This window comes from Pseudophryne corroboree, chromosome 1, assembly GCF_028390025.1.
Source record: "Pseudophryne corroboree isolate aPseCor3 chromosome 1, aPseCor3.hap2, whole genome shotgun sequence".
NCBI lineage: Eukaryota > Metazoa > Chordata > Amphibia > Anura > Myobatrachidae > Pseudophryne > Pseudophryne corroboree.
Genome location: NC_086444.1, coordinates 822,057,968 through 822,077,740, shown reverse-complemented (window position 1 = coordinate 822,077,740; position 19,773 = coordinate 822,057,968). Strand labels below are relative to the sequence as shown.

Below are 19,773 nucleotides of genomic sequence, written 5' to 3'. Positions count from 1 at the left end.
CTGGTATAAAAGTGTCCCCCGGCTGTGGCATTATCTCTCCAGCTAGTGGAGCCCGGTGCTGGTGTGAAAAATACGGGGGACCCCTACGTCTTTTGTCCCCCGTATTTTTTGCACCAGGACCGGATGCAGAGCCCGGTGCTGGTTGTTAAAATACGGGGGATCCCCTGTCATTCTTTCCCCCGTATTTTTACAACCAGGGCCGGCTCAAAGAGCCCGAGGCTGGTTATGCTTAGGAGGGGGGACCCCACGCATTTTTTTTTCAGGGTTTTTAACCCATTCCCACTGAAAAACATGCTCTGATCTCTCCATATTATTTTTGTCAGCAAAAAAATATATATATATTATTTTAAAAAATATATTAAATAATACTTGTGGCTCCTAATAGACAAACCAAGTAGATAATCCCTTCTAATATAAATAGATATGCTATTAGCAACAAAAAAAACATGTTTTAAAATTTTTTTATTAGATCCCGCTAGCAAAATGAGGCGGACTGAAATTGACGAAATGACTGTCGAAAAGCACTGTTGTCGAATCGACATTCTTCAATTGAATATACTTTTGTCGAAAAGCCACATTTTTACCATTGCAGACATGTCGAATTTGACAACGGTCGAACTGCAAAAATTCGAATCTGAAACGTCCATTTTTTTGTCGAAAAGTACTGTATTGTATTGTCGAATCTTTTTTTGTGTTGAAAATGCCAGTTTTTCGACATTTGCGGCAATTCGACCGCAATTGCATATGGCCCTATATGGTAATCAGTGGTTATTTTACAGCATTATTATAGGTTGGCCATACTAGTCGGTCTGACAAAATTAATAAAATAACCACTTGTGTCACTGAATGTGCTTCCCAAGTAGAACGGGAATAATGTGATTGCTCGTATGGGTATTGGGAAAGGTTATATACTGTACACTAGCAGTGGTTCTCAAACTGTGTGCCGTGGCACCCTGGGCGCTTCAAGGTACTTGCAGGGGTGGCTTGGATTGGTGGTCCACGTCCAATTCAAATTATTTTTGGTCTATGTTATAGACAAAACCAGTGCTTGTAGCCAATCATAAAATATGTGGACAAACAGAAGCAAATCTTGTCCTTCACCACACAATTAAACCTAAGGATAACATATAAAGACAATTTTCTTAATTTATTATTATTTTCTAAATTTCTCAGTAAGAAACTCTTGGCCTAGGGTCAGCGGTGCAAGTAGAAAAAATGTCTGCGCTCTCCTCCCCTCGCATCAGTGGCGGTGCAGAGGTGAGCAGTAGAGGGAGGGACGGAGCGGCGAGGAGCGTCTGCCCGTCGGCGTGGGCACGGCGTACCCACGGCTAAATTCTTAAGGGTACGCCATACCCACCTGTACCCGCACACTTGCACCGCTGCCTAGGGTTGCCGTGAATAAAATTCTGACACACTATGGAGCCGTGATTTAAAATAGTTTGGGAACCACTGTTACAGTATATACAGTAGTATGAAAATAGTACATAACCACAAAAATAAGCAACAAATGTCTACTGTTATGGCTGGATTTACTTATCTGCTCAATGCTATGATTTTGAATGACAGGAAAATGTCACTATAGATAAGTCCCAGTATATTTTCTTACTTTAGTTGATTGCAATTGGTGTCCTTTCCATTCCTAACCATTTTCATATGTGAAGATAGCCATTCATGGATCTGGTATACATAATTGCTATTAAAGTTACACAGCATCTCTTTGGTGCTTAAAGATGATGTCTTATACTGGAGATCAGCTTTTCTTATTTATTGGTAAACTAGAGTTTGATTATCATAAGGTTAACAGAAGGCTGATTAAGCCTGTTGTGGGTTAAACCACGGGGGCTCGTGGTGTGTCATGTGTAGGTTACATGATGGTTCATAGCCTATAATGGGAGGTGTGTGTCTTAGAGGCAGGCTTAGACTGGCCCACAGGGGTACAGGGGAAACCACTGGTGGGCCCTTCTTCCTGGGGACCCACCTCCTGCTCTAAGGATCAGGTTCCAGACTGTGCACCTGAATTATACATTATACATATGTTACCTTATACAGGACTATGGGGTATTTTCTACACTGCATTGCTGTTATTAATCTGTTATTAATCTGGTACATTATAATGCATGCAGCAGCTGAATTTACCGTATATATTTATTAAGGGGCCCAGACATTGCACTCACTAATGGTTAGTCAAACCAGTGAGGTGGCAGGCCACACCCCCTCTGCAGACTGGCCACACCCCTAACATAGGCCCCTACCACTGCATTCCCCCGGTGGGCCCTACATGCCCCAGTCCGACACTACTTAGAGGTCAGTCTATTTAGTTCATTTGTAGAACAAGTGTAAGCCTCTTTGTTGAAGAAATGTACTTCCCTTTCCCCTTCCTCCCTGTTTTTCTCGGGTGCTTTGCTGTCAGCCTTTGATTTTGTTGGGGGAAATAACAGCATATCATCAGCCTGGTTGCAGTGTGTCTGTTTGGGTTCATTCAGTTCATTCTGAAGCCTGTACCACCCTGACAGGGGAAGCACCACCATCCAACTGGGTGGTTTGATTTTTTTTAAAGGTGAGATGGATACCCTGAATTGTTTTGAAAGCACCCTCAGGGCAATTTCTGCCCACAATGCATGTGCTGTGTTGTAAGTTAGTGCATTGCTGGGCTGCACTGTTTATGGCCGTCCTTTCTATGTCACCATAGAGCTTGCTGCATTTTTCAATAAATAGCTGACCTACATTAATGCCAATTTATGTCTCTGTGTCTCTATGTGTATTGAGTCAGGTAACTCACACATACCTCAGCCATTATTAGGTGTAATGTTTATTTGTCTGCTGATGTTGTTCTCGGTTTATTGCAGAGTGTGGAGAGCACTGCCTACTCTGCTCTGATCCCAATGAGTGCAGCCAGTGCGAAGCCCCATTCTATCTGCTGGATGGACAATGCATCAGCGAATGTGGAAAGCAGCATCTTGTGTCCCACTCTGATCGAAGATGCCTTGGTGAGTAGATCTTACAGTAATAATTATACTTGCATATTTGTTTGTAAAAAAACAACACATTCTTATCCAGTCATAGTATCCTCATAGTACCCCAGTTTCATGCCTCAATATACTCTGCAATTAAAGCATAGAACAAATACAAATTGGTGATAACACAATAAATTATAGAATCATTTTGTTTAATGAACTTTAATATAAGAGTTTGACTCATCAGAGTTGTCACCTTTTGCAGAGATAACCGCCAGGCACATTGGCATTCTATCTACAATGGAAATTAAATGCTGTATACAAAGTTTTCCTATAGCTGCTGCAAAAGTTCCAACAAATGTGTTGCATTTGTAGGTTGCTTTGCTTTCACCTTTCTGTCCAGTTCATCACAAACCAGCTTGTCTGGAGACTGCGCTGGCCATTCCATGATTTCAAGCCTATTCTCTGGTTCTTTTCCTCAAAGGTACTTCTGAAGTTATGGTTTGGGTCATTATCTCGCTGTAGGGTGAGCCATTGTCCAACTAGGCAAAGATCAATAGGTATTGCATGGTTCTGCAGAATGCTGTGGTAGCCCATTTGGTTCAGGGTACCAGTCACTCTGTGTAAGTTGCCCACTCAGGATCCAACAAAAGAAGCCCAGACAGACTATTATGCTTCTTCTTCCATGTTTGACAGTTGGCACCATAGGTGTTTATTTGGGTGTACTACGTTATCACAGCGCTCAGGATCCCATCGCCCAGCATTCTGGCATGGGATCCCGATCACCGGAATGCCGGCAGCGGGGCGGGCGCAAAAGAGCCCCTTGCGGGCTCGCTACGCTTGCCACAAAGCTGGCACAGTGGCACGCTGGGGTGTCATGAACACCCTAAGAGGGAGAATAATGGTCGGGATCCCGGCGCCGGTATGCAGAGCACCGGAATCTCGACAGGCGGGATATTGAGTGCCCCCCGTTTATTTACTATGTGTCAGCTTGCTTCCCAGCATGTTTAAGCCACAAAATTAAAAGGCATTTCTTAAAAAAAATAAAAATTGCACTTTAAAATTTTGAGCAAGAACAGGACAAGAAGTTGCAGCTTTTACAATACACTGCTTAATAAATAAATGTCACACACTGAGAAACCATGTTTTTGCCTACTAGACAGCGTACAAAAACCCTGCTTGAAAAACTTTAGCTTAAAATTTTTGATTCAGTCATTCCATAAGTTTTTCTTCCAGTCTTCCAAAGTCCACTAGCGGTGCTTCATGGCCCAGGCAAACCTCTTTTTCATTGCTGGAGAACAGCTGAAAGTTATTAGCCCAGTGGTTCCTAAACATTTTTGAATCATGACACCCAGGAGTATTAGTATTTTTTCACGTCACCACAAGGCCAAACATTTATTGTGAAATTCAGAAAAACATATTAAATTAAGTAAATTGTTTTATAGGTCATTCTTAGGCTCAGTTATGTGGTAAGGGACAGGATTCACTTCTGTTTGTCCATATAAGTTATGATTGGAAGCTACAAGCTCTGGTTTGCCATGCATGCCCATGTTATCACACTGTCTTTACCTTATTTACAGTTCATGTGGTATGCTTGCATTCCAAACCTTCTCCATATCTTTTTCTTGCCATCATTCTGGTACAGGTTGATCTTAAGGGGGGTACTCACGGAGCGATATTCTAAGCAATCTGACTAGATTGCTTAGAATATCGGCAGGATCGCTCCGTGTGTAGCCCCCTCGGCGATAGCGATGCGCGGCCCCGCACATCGCTATCGCCGCTGCTAGATTGGCCTGCATGCAGGCCAATCTAGCGGGTCGCTCACTTCACCCGCTGGGTGAAGTGAGCGGCCCCCCCGTCTCCCCCCGCACGCTCAGCACAGATCGCGCTGTGCTGAGCGGCAGGAGAGATGTGTGCTGAGCGGTTCGCTCAGCACGCATCTCTCCTTGATCGGCCCGTGAGTACTGGGCTTTAGTTTCTTCTGTCCAAAAAATGCTGTTACAGACCTGGGTTGGTCTTTTTAGTCTAATATGATCTTTCGATTTCTCAGGCTTATGAATGGTCTGCATTTTGTGGTGGGCCCTTTATATTTGCTTTTGTGACTTCTCCTGTCTAAGGTAGACTTGAATAATGATATGAAAAAGGGGGTGTGCTCTCTCTACAATGGCGCTGGTCTCTCTTACGGTCACCTATGTAAGTGGATAATACCCAGGTGTGAAAGTGTATGTTGAAACACACTGGTTTGGTAAATAAAATGGAATTTAATACAATACTAACATGTAATGTCTAAAAATAAGCAATACATAAAAAAACAAGTGGACTGGGAACAGGCCATGGGGGGAATGTGATCCTACCGATGCAGGTGGAGGAGCCGCAGGTGTCAACTAAAGGCAGGGTACCCCGGGAAATACCCTGCTGGTGGCTCCTCTGATCGAATTCCCTTCCAGGCAATCAGGAAGGGAATTCGATCAGAGGAGCCACCAGCAGGGTATTTCCCGGGTTACTCTGCCTTTATTTGACACCTGCGGCTCCTCCACCTGCATCGGTAGGATCACATTCCCCCCATGGCCTGTTCCCAGTCCACTTGTTTTTTTATGTGTTGCTTGTTTTTAGACATTACATGTTAGTATTGTATTAAATTCCATTTTATTTACCATACCAGTGTGTTTCAACATACACTTTCACACCTGGGTGTTATCCACATACATAGGTGACCGTAAGAGAGACCAGCGCCATTGTAGAGAAAGCACACACCCTTTTTCATTTTGCACTTTTGTACTGAGCCCTTAGGGAGCTCTGGGACTCTCCACACGGCCAGCTGTCTCAGTCCTATACAGCGCAGACTTGCTACCCCCGCCCACCAGTTTGAATAATGATATGCCTACCTCCTGTAGAGTGTTCTTCACTTAACTGGATCTTGTGAAGGGTTTTTCTTTACCATGTAAAGAATCCTGCAATCATTCACCACTGTTGTCTTCTGTAAACATCCAGACCTTTTTGTGTTGCCAAGCTCACCAGTACGTTATTTTTGTTGCATGTTGTAGGTTCACAAATGCAAATGTCATACCTGGAGTCAACTCCAGACCTTTTGCTTACTTAATTGATAAAGAAATAATAAAGCAATAGTCCAATATTGTCCTTGAAACAGTTTTTGAGGCAATTGTTCACTACTTTTGGTCCCTTGAAAAAGAGGGTGCTACATATTAAACATCTGTAATTCCTAAACCTTTACTCCGGTCTAGATATGAATACCCTCAAATTAAAGCTGATAGTCTACACTTTAAAACCATATTATTACATTACATAACTGTAACTTGAATATTTTTTTATAAACATCTAAGATAAACAAAATGGTGTCAGCATCCAAATATATATGGAGCTAACTATAAGATGCGGACCTAACATATGGGATGCAGTCAGGATCCCGACAGACAGAATACCGATGGATCCCGAAGGTAGGTACTGGCCTTGCGATTAGGGTTAGATATTAGGGGAAGAGTTAGGTTTATATATATATATATATATATATATATACACTGTATGTGTATATATATATATATATATATATATCGCTACATATATGAAAGTGTGGCATTTGAGTATCACTGCCCAGACCCAAACTTCTATTCTGTGGAATTGCGAGAATGCTGCCCCCACCACAATGGGACTCGCTTACCGGGATTCCAGCTGACGGGATGCCGCAGTCAGTACAGTGACAGCCGACATCCCATCAGCCGGTCACCCGGATGCATTCCCCAACTCTAGTAGGCCTGCTTCTGCTTACATTGCAGTGAACCATCTTTGCAGCCATAGTAGGAGGGAGTATGAGTACAGCCTTCACTCTCAGTACTATGCCTGTTTATATAATGTATATATTAAAGTATAACACATTCACATGTATTTTGTAGCGTAACTGATACAGTATATAGTCTTATAGTTTGTGCTGAAAGTTTCAACTATTAGAAATAAGGTTTAAGTGGCCAAAGTTGACAAAGTGTTTCCCTTTATAGTGTGTCCTACTGGATGTTTGGAATGTGACATTTCCCAGCAATGCAGATTATGCGACAAGAAAACATTTTTAAAGAATCACCACTGTGTGCCTCATTGTGGACATGGATTCTCAGGAAATAATAAGAGCAGAAGATGTGAAGGTAAGGAGCCAAATCGCTATGTTACTTATTGCATTGGTGCTGCCAGGGTCGCCAATAGAAGGGGGCAAGGTAAACTTGTAACATATGACCACCAACCCTTTTTTACATATGCTCTCACCACTCTCCCATTGTCACAGATTCTCCCCCCATCGCTGCTTCCACCACACTCCCATTTCTCTTATGTCCTAGAGGATGCTGGGGACTCCGTAAGGACCATGGGGTATAGACGGGCTCCGCAGGAGACATGGGCACTATAAAGAACTTTATAATGGGTGTGCACTGGCTCCTCCCTCTATGCCCCTCCTCCAGACCTGAGTTAGATCCTGTGCCCAGAGGAGACTGGGTGCACTGCAGGGGAGCTCTACTGAGTTTCTCTGAAAAAGACTTTTTGTTAGGTTTTTTATTTTCAGGGAGCACTGCTGGCAACAGGCTTCCTGCATCGTGGGACTGAGGGGAGAGAAGCAGACCTACTTAAATGATAGGCTCTGCTTCTTAGGCTACTGGACACCATTAGCTCCAGAGGGTCGGAACGCAGGTCTCACCCTCGACGTTCGTCCCGGAGCCGCGCCGCCTTCCTCCTCACAGAGCCTGAAGATAGAAGCCGGGTGAGTATTAAGAAGAAAGAAGACTTCAAAGGCGGCAGAAGACTTCAGATCTTCACTGAGGGCCATTGCTCCCACACATACACACACAGCGGGCACTGTAAGGGTGCAGGGCGCAGGGGGGGGCGCCCTGGGCAGCAATATTAACCTCAAGGGACACTGGCATATAGATTAGATACGGCGGAGGCGGTATATTAAAAAAACCCGCCAGTATAAATAATTTGAGCGGGACCGAAACCTGCCGCTGAGGGGGCGGAGCTTGATCCTCCAGCACTAACCAGCGCCATTTTCTCCACAGCACACTGCAGAGAAGCTGGCTCCCCGGACTCTCCCCTGCTGAACACAGTTACAGGGGGCAACGAAGAGGGGGGGGGGCACATTTAATTGGCGCAGTGAGCGTATTTATATATTTATGTAAAAGCGCTATACTACTGGGAGTTTATTCCAGTGTCCGGTGGCGCTGGGTGTGTGCTGGCATACTCTCTCTCTCTGTCTCTCCAAAGGGCTTTATTGGGGGACTGTCTCCACATAGATATATCGCTGAGTGTGTGGGGGTGTCAGTACGCGTGTGTCGGCATGTCTGAAGCGGAAGGCTCATCTAAGGAGGAGGTGGAGCAGAGGATTGTGGTGTCTCCGTCAGCAACGCCGACACCTGATTGGTTGGATATGTGTAATGTTTTAAATGCAAATGTGTCTTTATTACATAAGAGATTGGACAAAGCAGAGTCCAAGGATAGAACAGGGAGTCAATCCATGGCTTTGACTGTGTCACAGGGCCCTTCTGGGTCTCAGAAATGTCCACTGTCCCAAGTAGCAGACACTGATACCGACACGGATTCTGACTCCAGTGTCGACTACGATGATGCGAGGTAACACCCAAGGGTGGCCAAAAGTATTCATTATATGATTATTACAATAAAAGATGTTTTGCATATCACAGATGACCCCTCTGTCCCTGACCTATGCATGTTTAAGGAAAAGAAACCTGAGGTAACCTTTACCCCATCTCAGGAGCTGAATGAGTTATTTGAAAAAGCTTGGGAAACTCCAGACAAGAAACTGCAGATTCCCAAGAGAATTCTTATGGCGTATTTTTTTCCCGGCACAGGACAGGTTACGGTGGGAATCCTCACCCAAGGTGACAAGGCTTTAACGCGCTTGTCCAAAAAGGCGGTGCAACTGTCTCCAGACAATGCAGCCCTCAAGGATCCTGCTGATCGCAGACAGGAGACTACCTTAAAATCAATTTATACACATACGGGTGCCTTGCTCAGACCGGCAATAGCGTCGGCTTGGGTTTGTAGCGCTGTAGCAGCGTGGACAGATACTTTGTCTGCTGACATTGATACCCTAGATAGGGATACCATTTTATTGACCTTAGGTCACATTAAAGACGCAGTCCTATATATGAGAGACGCTCAGAGAGACGTTGGGCTGCTAGGTTCGAGAGCCAACGCCATGGCGATTTCTGCTAGGCGAGCCCTGTGGACCCGCCAATGGACGGGTGATGCCGACTCAAAGAGACATATGGAAGTTTTGCCTTACAAGGGTGAGGTTTTATTTGGGGAAGGTCTCGCGGACCTGGTTTCCACAGCTACCGCGGGTAAATCTACTTTTTTACCTTATGTTCCCCCACAGCAAAAGAAAACACCACAATATCAGATGCAGTCCTTTCGGTCGCATAAGTCCAGAAGAGGTAGGGGTAGAGGAAAAAGAATGCCTGCTACGGCTAGTTCCCAGGAGCAGAAGTCCACCCCGGCTTCTACTTAATCCACCGCATGACGCTGGGGCTCCACTGAGGGACTTCCTCAAATAGACATGATGGCGTCACGCCTCAACAAGAAGCTTCGGAGGTATTGTGCCAGGTCAAGGGACCCTCAGACAGTAGCGGTAGACGCCCTGGTGACACCATGGGTGTTTCAGTCGGTCTGTGTATTCCCTCCTCTTCCTCTCATCTCCAAAATAATGAGAATCATAAGAAGAAAAAGAGTGCAGACAATACTCGTTGTTCCAGATTGGCCTCGAAGGGCCTGGTATTCAGATCTTCAGGAGATGCTCTCAGGAGGACCTGTTGCAGCAGGGGCCCTGCGTGTTCCAAGACTTACCGCGGTTACGTTTGACGGCATGGCGGTTGAACACCGAATCCTACCTGGGAAAGTTATTCCGGAGGAAGTCATCCCTACTCTGATAAGGGCTAGGAAGGAGGTGACGGCGAAACATTATCACCGTATCTGGAAGAAGTATGTTTCTTGCTTTGAAGCCAAGAATGCTCCTACGGAAGATTTCCACCTGGGCCGTTTTCTCCACTTTCTACAGACAGGAGTGGATATGGGCCTGAAGTTAGGCTCCATTAAGGTACAGATTTCGGCCCTATCTATATTCTTTCAGAAGGAATTGGCTTCTCTCCCAGAAGTTCAGACTTTTGTAAAGGGAGTGCTGCACATCCAGCCCCCTTTTGTGCCCCCAGTGGCACCATGGGACCTTAACGTGGTGTTACAGTTTCTTAAGTCACACTGGTTTGAACTAGTGATGTGCACCGGAAATTTTTCGGGTTTTGTGTTTTGGTTTTGGATTCGGTTCCGCGGCCGTGTTTTGGATTCGGACGCGTTTTGGCAAAACCTCCCTGAAATTTTTTTGTCGGATTCGGGTGTTTTTTTTACAAAAAACCCTCAAAAACAGCTTAAATCATAGAATTTGGGGGTCATTTTGATCCCATAGTATTATTATCCTCAATAACCATAATTTCCACTCATTTCCAGTCTATTCTGAACACCTCACACCTCACAATATTATTTTTAGTCCTAAAATTTGCACCGAGGTTGCTGGATGACTAAGCTAAGCGACCCAACTGGGCGACACAAACACCTGGCCCATCTAGGAGTGGCACTGCAGTGTCAGACAGGATGGCACTTCCAAAAAATAGTCCCCAAACAGCACATGATGCAAAGAAAAAAAGAGGCGCAATGAGGTAGCTGTGTGACTAAGCTAAGCGACCCAAGTGGCCGACACAAAGACCTGGCCCATCTAGGAGTGGCACTGCAGTGTCAGACAGGATGGCACTTCCAAAAAATAGTCCCCAAACAGCACATGATGCAAAGAAAAAAAGAGGTGCACCAAGGTCGCTGGATGGCTAAGCTAAGCGACACAAGTGGCCGACACAAACACCTGGCCCATCTAGGAGTGGCACTGCAGTGTCAGACAGGATGGCAGATTTAAAAAATAGTACCCAAACAGCACATGATGCAAAGAAAAAAAGAGGTGCACCAAGGTCGCTGGATGGCTAAGCTAAGCGACACAAGTGGCCGACACAAACACCTGGCCCATCTAGGAGTGGCACTGCAGTGTCAGGCAGGATGGCACTTCAAAAAATAGTCCCCAAACAGCACATGATGCAAAGAAAAATGAAAGAAAAAATAGGTGCAAGATTGAATTGTCCTTGGGCCCTCCCACCCACCCATATGTTGTATAAACAGGACATGCACACTTTAACGAACCCATCATTTCAGCGACAGGGTCTGCCACACGACTGTGACTGAAATGACTGGTTGGTTTGGGCCCCCACCAAAAAAAAAGCAATCTCTCCTTGCACAAACTGGCTCTACAGAGGCAAGATGTCCACCTCCTCCTCATCGTCTGATTCCTCACCCCTTTCACTGTGTACATCCCCCTCCTCACAGATTATTAATTCGTCCCCACTGGAATCCACCATCTTAGGTCCCTGTGTACTTTCTGGAGGCAATTGCTGGTGAATGTCTCCACGGAGGAATTGATTATAATTCATTTTGAATAACATCATCTTCTCCACATTTTCTGGAAGTAACCTCGTACGCCGATTGCTGACAAGGTGAGCGGCTGCACTAAACACTCTTTCAGAGTGCACACTAGAGGGGGGGCAACTTAGGTAAAATAAAGCCAGTTTGTGCAAGGGCCTCCAAACTGCCTCTTTTTCCTGCCAGTATATGTGCCTACTTGGATGCGGTCACTCATATAATCCTCCACCATTCTTTCAATGGTGACAGAATCATATGCAGTGACAGTAGACGACATGTCAGTAATCGTTGGCAGCTCCTTCAGTCCGGACCAGATGTCAGCACTCGCGCCAGACTGCCCTGCATCACCGCCAGCGGGTGGGCTCGGAATTCTTAGCCTTTTCCTCGCAGCCCCAGTTGCGGGAGAATGTGAAGGAGGAGCTGTTGACGGGTCACGTTCCGCTTGACTTGACAATTTTCTCACCAGCAGGTCTTTGAACCTCTGCAGACTTGTTTCTGCCGGAAAGAGAGATACAACGTAGGTTTTAAATCTAGGATCGAGCATGGTGGCCAAAATGTAGTGCTCCGATTTCAACAGATTGACCACCCGTGAATCCTGGTTAAGCGAATTAAGGGCTCCATCCACAAGTCCCACATGCCTAGCGGAATCACTCTGTTTTAGCGCCTCCTTCAATGTCTCCAGCTTCTTCTGCAAAAGCCTGATTAGGGGAATGACCTGACTCAGGCTGGCAGTGTCTGAACTGACTTCACGTGTGGCAAGTTCAAAGGGTTGCAGAACCTTGCACAATGTTGAAATCATTCTCCACTGCGCTTGAGTCAGGTGCATTCCCCCTCCTTTGCCTATATCGTGGGCAGATGTATAGGCTTGAATGGCCTTTTGCTGCTCCTCCATCCTCTAAAGCATATAGAGGGTTGAATTCCACCTCGTTACCACCTCTTGCTTCAGATGATGGCAGGGCAGGTTCAGGACTGTTTGCTGGTGCTCCAGTCTTCGGCACGCGGTAGCTGAATGCCGAAAGTGGCCCGCAATTCTTCAGGCCACCGACAGCATCTCTTGCACGCCCCTGTCGTTTTTTAAATAATTCTGCACCACCAAATTCAATGTATGTGCAAAACATGGGACGTGCTGGAATTTGCCCAGATGTAATGCACGTACAATATTGGTGGCGTTGTCCAATGTCACAAATCCCCAGGAGAGTCCAATTGGGGTAAGCCATTCTGCGATGATGTTCCTCAGTTTCCGTAAGAGGTTGTCAGCTGTGTGCCTCTTATGGAAAGCGGTGATACAAAGCGTAGCCTGCCTAGGAACGAGTTGGCGTTTGCGAGATGCTGCTACTGGTGCCGCCACTGCTGTTCTTGCTGCGGGAGGCAATACATCTACCCAGTGGGCTGTCACAGTCATATAGTCCTGAGTCTGCCCTGCTCCACTTGTCCACATGTCCGTGGTTAAGTGGACATTGGGTACAACTGCATTTTTTAGGACACTGGTGACTCTTTTTCTGACGTCTGTGTACATTTTCGGTATCGCCTGCCTAGAGAAATGGAACCTAGATGGTATTTGGTACCGGAGACACAGTACCTCAATCAAGTCTCTAGTTCCCTGTGAATTAACGGTGGATACCGGAAACATGTTTCTCACCAGCCAGGCTGCCAAGGCCTGAGTTATCTGCTTTGCAGCAGGATGACTGCTGTGATATTTCATCTTCCTCGCAAAGGACTATTGGACAGTCAATTGCTTACTGGAAGTAGTACAAGTGGTCTTCCGACTTCCCCTCTGGGATGACGATCGACTCCCAGCAGCAACAACAGCAGCGCCAGCAGCAGTAGGTGTTACACTCAAGGATCCATCGGAGAAATCCCAGGCAGGAGAGGACTCATCAGACTTGACAGTGACATGGCCTGCAGGACTATTGGCTTTCCTGTCTAAGGAGGAAATTGACACTGAGGGAGTTGGTGGTGTGGTTTGCAGGAGCTTTGTTACAAGAGGAAGGGATTTAGTGGTCAGTGGACTGCTTCCGCTGTCATCCAAAGTTTTTGAACTTGTCACTGACTTCTGATGAATGCGGTCCAGGTGACGTATAAGGGAGGATGTTCCTAGGTGGTTAACGTTCTTACCCCTACTTATTACAGCTTGACAAAGGCAACACACGGTTTGACACCAGTTGTCCGCATTTCTGTTGAAATAATTCCACACCGAAGAGGTGATTTTTTTTGTATTTTGACCAGGCATGTCAATGGCCATATTCGTCCCACGGACAACAGGTGTCTCCCCGGGTGCCTGACTTAAACAAACCATCTCACCATCAGAATCCTCCTTGTCAATTTCCTCCCCAGCGCCAGCAACACCCATATCCTCATCCTGGTGTACTTCAACAGTGACATCTTCAATTTGACTATCAGGAACTGGACTGCGGGTGCTCCTTCCAGCACTTGCAGGGGGCGTGCAAATGGTGGAAGGCGCAACCTCTTCCCGTCCAGTGTTGGGAAGGTCAGGCATCGAACCGACACAATTGGACTCTCCTTGGGGATTTGTGATTTAGAAGTACGCACATTTCTTTGCTGTGCTTTTGCCATCTTAACTCTTTTAAGTTTTCTAGCAGGAGGATGAGTGCTTCCATCCTCATGTGAAGCTGAACCACTAGCCTTGAACATAGGCCAGGGCCTCAGCCGTTCCTTGCCACTCCGTGTCGTAAATGGCACATTGGCAAGTTTACGCTTCTCCTCAGACGATTTTGATTTAGATTTTTGGGTCATTTTACTGAGCTTTATTTTTTTGGATTTTACATGCTCTCTACTATGACATTGGGCATCGGCCTTGGCAGACGACGTTGATGGCATTTCATCGTCTCGGCCATGACTAGTGGCAGCAGCTTCAGCACGAGGTGGAAGTGGATCTTGATCTTTCCCTATTTTACCCTCCACATTTTTGTTCTCCATTTTTTAATGTGTGGAATTATATGCCAGTAATATATCAATAGCAATGGCCGACTACTATATATACTGTGCACAACTAAAATGCACCACAGGTATGGATGGATAGTATACTTGACGACACAGAGGTAGGTAGAGCAGTGGCCTACTGTACCGTACTGCTATATATTATATACTGGCGGACAGCAAACTGTGCAAAACTGAAATGCCCCACAGGTATGGATGGATAGTATACTTGACGACACAGAGGTAGGTAGAGCAGTGGCCTACTGTACCGTACTGCTATATATTATATACTGGTGGACAGCAAACTGTGCAAAACTGAAATTCACCACAGGTATGGATGGATAGTATACTTGACGACACAGAGGTAGGTAGAGCAGTGGCCTACTGTACCGTACTGCTATATAGTATATACTGGTGGTCAGCAAACTGTGCAAAACAGAAATGCACCACAGGTATGGATGGATAGTATACTTGACGACACAGAGGTAGGTAGAGCAGTGGCCTTCTGTACCGTTCTGCTATATAGTATATACTGGTGGTCAGCAAACTGTGCAAAACTGAAATGCACCACAGGTATGGATGGATAGTATACTTGACGACACAGAGGTAGGTAGATCAGTGGACTACTGTACCGTACTGCTATATATATAGTTATACTGGTGGTCAGCAAAATTCTGCACTGTCCTCCTACTATATACTACAATGCAGCACAGATATGGAGCGTTTTTTAGGCAGAGAACATATAATACTGGTGGTCACTGGTCAGCAAAACTCTGCACTGTCCTCCTACTATATAATACTGCTGGTCCCCAGTCCCCACAATAAAGCAATTAGCACACTGAGCACAGATATTTGCAGCACACTGAGCACAGTCAGATATGGAGCGTTTTTCAGGCAGAGAACGTAGATATTTGCACTTGCAGCACACTGAGCACAGATATTTGCAGCACAATTTGCAGCCCACTGAACATAGAAACTGAGAGGACGCCAGCCAGGTCCTCTCACGATCATCTCCAATGCACGAGTGAAAAATGGCGGCGACGCGCGGCTCCTTATATAGAATCCGAATCTCGCGAGAATCCGACCGCGGGATGATGACGTTCGGGCGCGCTCGGGTTAACCAAGCAAGGCGGGAGGATCCGAGTCTGCCTCGGACCCGTGTAAAATGGGTGAAGTTCGGGGGGGTTCGGATCCCGAGGATCCGAACCCGCTCATCACTAGTTTGAACCTCTTCAAACAGTTGAGTTGAAATTTCTCACTTGGAAAGTGGTCATGTTGTTAGCCTTGGCATCTGCGAGGCGAGTGTCCGAATTGGCGACTTTGTCTCACAAAAGCCCCTATCTGATTTTCCATGTGAATAGAGCAGAGTTGAGGACTCGTCCTCAATTTCTGCCTAAGGTGGTTTCATCGTTTCATATGAACCAACCTATTGTGGTGCCTGTGACTATGGGGGACTTGGAGGATTCCAAGTCTCTTGATGTAGTCAGGGCCTTAAAAGTTTATGTAGCCAGGACGGCTCGAGTTACGAAAACAGAGGCACTGTTTGTCCTGTATGCAGCCAACAAGGTTGGCGCCCCTGCTTCTAAGCAGACTATTGCCCGCTGGATCTGTAACACGATTCAGCAGGCTCATTCTACGGCTGGATTGCCGGTACCAAATTCGGTAAAGGCCCATTCCACTAGTAAGGTGGGCTCTTCTTGGGCGGCTGCCCGAGGTGTCTCGGCATTACAACTTTGCCGAGCAGCTACTTGGTCGGGTTCAAACACTTTTGCTAAATTCTACAAGTTTGATACCTTGGCTGAGGAGGACCTCATGTTTGCTCAGTCGGTGCTGCAGAGTCATCCGCACTCTCCCGCCCGGTCTGGAGCTTTGGTATAATCCCCATGGTCCTTACGGAGTCCCCAGCATCCTCTAGGACGTAAGAGAAAATAAGATTTTAAACCTACCGGTAAATCTTTTTCTCCTAGTCCGTAGAGGATGCTGGGCACCCGTCCCATTGCGGACTAGATTCTGCAAGACTTGTATATAGTTTTTGCTTACATAAGGGTTATGTTACAGTTTTGATCAGTCTCGGGCTGATGCTGTTTTTTTTCATACTGTTGACTGATTCGTATATTCCATGTTATACGGTGTGGATGGTGTGGGCTGGTATGAATCTTGCCCTTAGATTAACAAAAATCCTTTCCTCGTACTGTCCGTCTCCTCTGGGCACAGTTTCTCTAACTGAGGTCTGGAGGAGGGGCATAGAGGGAGGAGCCAGTGCACACCCATTCCAAAGTCTTTAGAGTGCCCATGTCTCCTGCGGAGCTCGTCTATACCCCATGGTCCTTACGGAGTCCCCAGCATCCTCTACGGACTAGGAGAAAAAGATTTACCGGTAGGTTTAAAATCTTATTATCTCTGTTCTCCTATCTACTTTTGTGTATACATGCTCCCCATATACTTATATGTGTGACTTAAACAATGGGATGATTACTTTTACTAAAAACATAGTATTTACTGTAAAGTCTGAAACAGGCTCACAGGGTAAAAACCATATTCCATGAATTCATAAAGCTGGTATTACATTATTTTGACGTGAATATTGGTGGTGGAAATCTGCTGCTGACATCCACTTATGAACAGAAGGAGACCTCAAGCCTTCCAATCATATAACACCCACGTTTCAATGATCTTTTTAGAGGTAGTGGGCAGCAATTCTCAAAGTTGTTATTTAAATATCCTCTTTGCAATCAGGAGTCAGTTCCAGGTAAAGGTGGCCATACACTTTGCAATTATCAGCCTGATCATCTGACATTAGGGCCTAGAGAAGCACAATATATTGCCACAACCAAGCGCCAATGATTGCTCTGTCAAGCTTAACAAATTTCCCAGCACGCCAGGCAGATGCAAAAAGCTGTGTTCGGATATACTAACAATTGTTAATATATGTTAAAACATAACTCCATATGAAAATATCCCCCGTAAATATATAATTCAGTTGATTAAGACCATTATAAAGCTTATTCTATGAAGATCAAGTCATTTAATCATGTGTACACGCATTGCTTCCAGACAGCAGGTGAGTATGGAGAGCTTCCTGGTTTGCATATCTACCGCCCTTATCCAATGGCGGTGGATATATCCCCTAATTGACAATTAAAGTCCACCACTAGGTGTAGTGATATTTTCTATGTTGCTCTACAGTTACATTTTCTTGTTTGTGTTCCATGCACTGCCCATAAAGTAAGATATCAGCTGCTGTAAAAAAAAATGTTAAATAGAAAATGAATGGTGTATTTTTTATAAATATCTATGTCTGGCTTTCTCTCCATGGTTATTGCAATGCAGTGAGCAGTCACCACCCACTTTTCATGACTTCATCTCTGCATACCTCCCAACATTATCCTCTCCAGGAGGGACAAAATACTGTTCCTGGACTTCCTTCTTTTTTTTTTTAAATTGAGTATTTTTTTTTAAAGTTTTATAAGATTATGCAAACCCAAAAACAGAAAACAAATGATAACAGCAGACTTATTGAAGCATACAAGTTACAAAAAAAAGAAATGTACAATCAAGGAATGTATACAAATAGGAGACATATAAAATATGCAGCAGGATTTACATACCACCCCACAGCATAACATCAAGCACTAAGAGCCCACTGGCGCCATATGGGCTCGTATTAAGGTCAGCTGACTGATACATGGGGCATATGGGTATAGACATATCCCGCATAAAAGTAACAGTCCCAAATTTTCTGCAAAATACAAAAAAAAAAAAACCCTCCAAAACAAACCACCCCAGAACCCCTCACCCTGTATGGCCTAACCCCAACCCAGGCATACTTGGATCCCAGTTCCCCCTGAACCAAACTACCACTACCTAAGTAACCCCCCCACACACACCCCTGAATAAGGATAAAAACACATGTCTGACGAGGGCAACAAAATACAATTGACCACCAAGGTGGGGCTAGCCAGCCCCGGCCCTCCCACTATATACAAAAAAAAAAAGGAACACCATCCAAAATCAGTCAGATTCGCAAATGTCCTTTTCCCACACCCAATTAACCATAACTTAACTAGCTAACTTCCTCCTCATCTATATATAGGATATCAAGGACTCGTACGACTTTAAAAAAGGATTAAACTGGACTTCGGTTCCGGCGTTGCATGGAGTGACACGCAGCTCGTGTAGCTCCGGTGCCTGCCGCCACTAACATCCCCATACCGCCCGTTCTGGGCGTCCACTGAGCGGCCTCGACCCCCTGCAGCTCCGGCCACCCTGTATGGACCGTTTTCTGGCCCCCGTGATGCAGGGAAAGAACTCCCGCGCCAGGTCTGAGGTCCGCAGCTCAGCTTCTAAAATGGCCGCCGCGGCCTCCTTAGACGACGGAGCCCGCACAGCGGCTACACCCGCTGCTCCTGCAGCCCTTCCCCCCTCCAGCTCTCCTGCCCTGGTGGGCTCCACGGCTGCGGGGACCCCATCGCCCTTAGATGTACCTGGGCACCCATTATCTTATGCTGACATTGTCAGGGCGGTAAAAGAAACTGTCCAGCCTTTATTCCAGGAACAAACACAGTTGCATGCTGCTGCATTACAGCAGGCTGTCTTGGATATCAAAAGTCAATACAAACAGCTGTCTAAACGTGTTTTACAAGTGGAACATACTGCTGGTGATAATTTCCAACAAATCGCCGAACTTTCTGATATCTCTGCTAAACTGCAGAAATCTGAAAACCTGGTATGGTCAAAGATCGACGACCTGGAAAATAGGTCGTACCACAATAACCTTCGGCTTATCGGGCTTCCAGAGTCGGTTAAGGGACAGGCTCTTTATCATTTCCTCCGACATACTCTTCCTGATCTTCTTGGAATACCAGATGTCTGCTCGGACCTAGTGGTGGAACGTGCACATAGAACGGGCCCCACCCGTCCCTCCTCCACTTCATCACGACCGCGTGGTGTGCTTAACTTTCTCCATAAAGAGGCTCTCTGGTCGCCTTCCCGTCGTGTACGGGATCTTGTTTGGGAAGATGCCAAATTGTTACTCTTCCAGGATTTTTCTCCGGAGCTCACCAGACTCCGCAAGGCATTCTCACCTATATGCTCTAAATTGGTCCAGGAGGGCCGAAAATTCGCACTGCTCTACTTTGCGCGCCTGAGGATCTTTGACGGCACATCCTTTAAGGACTTTCATACCCCGGAGGATGCTGCTGCTTATCTTTCGGAAGCTGCCACCTCTGACCCATCGCTGAAATAGCTGTGCTCTCCTGAATCTGATCTTGAACTCTCCTCTCCCCTTGTTGCTCTGTTGCCGCATATTTTTCTTTCCCTAACCTTGTGGACTATGTGATCCTCTGTTGGTCTGTTTGGA

At 45.8% G+C, this 19,773-nt stretch overlaps 1 protein-coding gene across 1 annotated transcript in view; it reads left to right on the top strand.

Moving 5' to 3' along the window:
• FRAS1 (Fraser extracellular matrix complex subunit 1) overlaps positions 1-19,773 on the top strand; it is an 887,592-nt gene that overhangs the window by 647,697 nt on the left and 220,122 nt on the right. The window contains exons 25-26 of the mRNA XM_063919583.1: positions 2,847-2,987; positions 6,965-7,105. Of these exons, the coding sequence (XP_063775653.1) occupies positions 2,847-2,987; positions 6,965-7,105 (282 nt within the window). The remainder of the gene's footprint in view (positions 1-2,846; positions 2,988-6,964; positions 7,106-19,773) is intronic.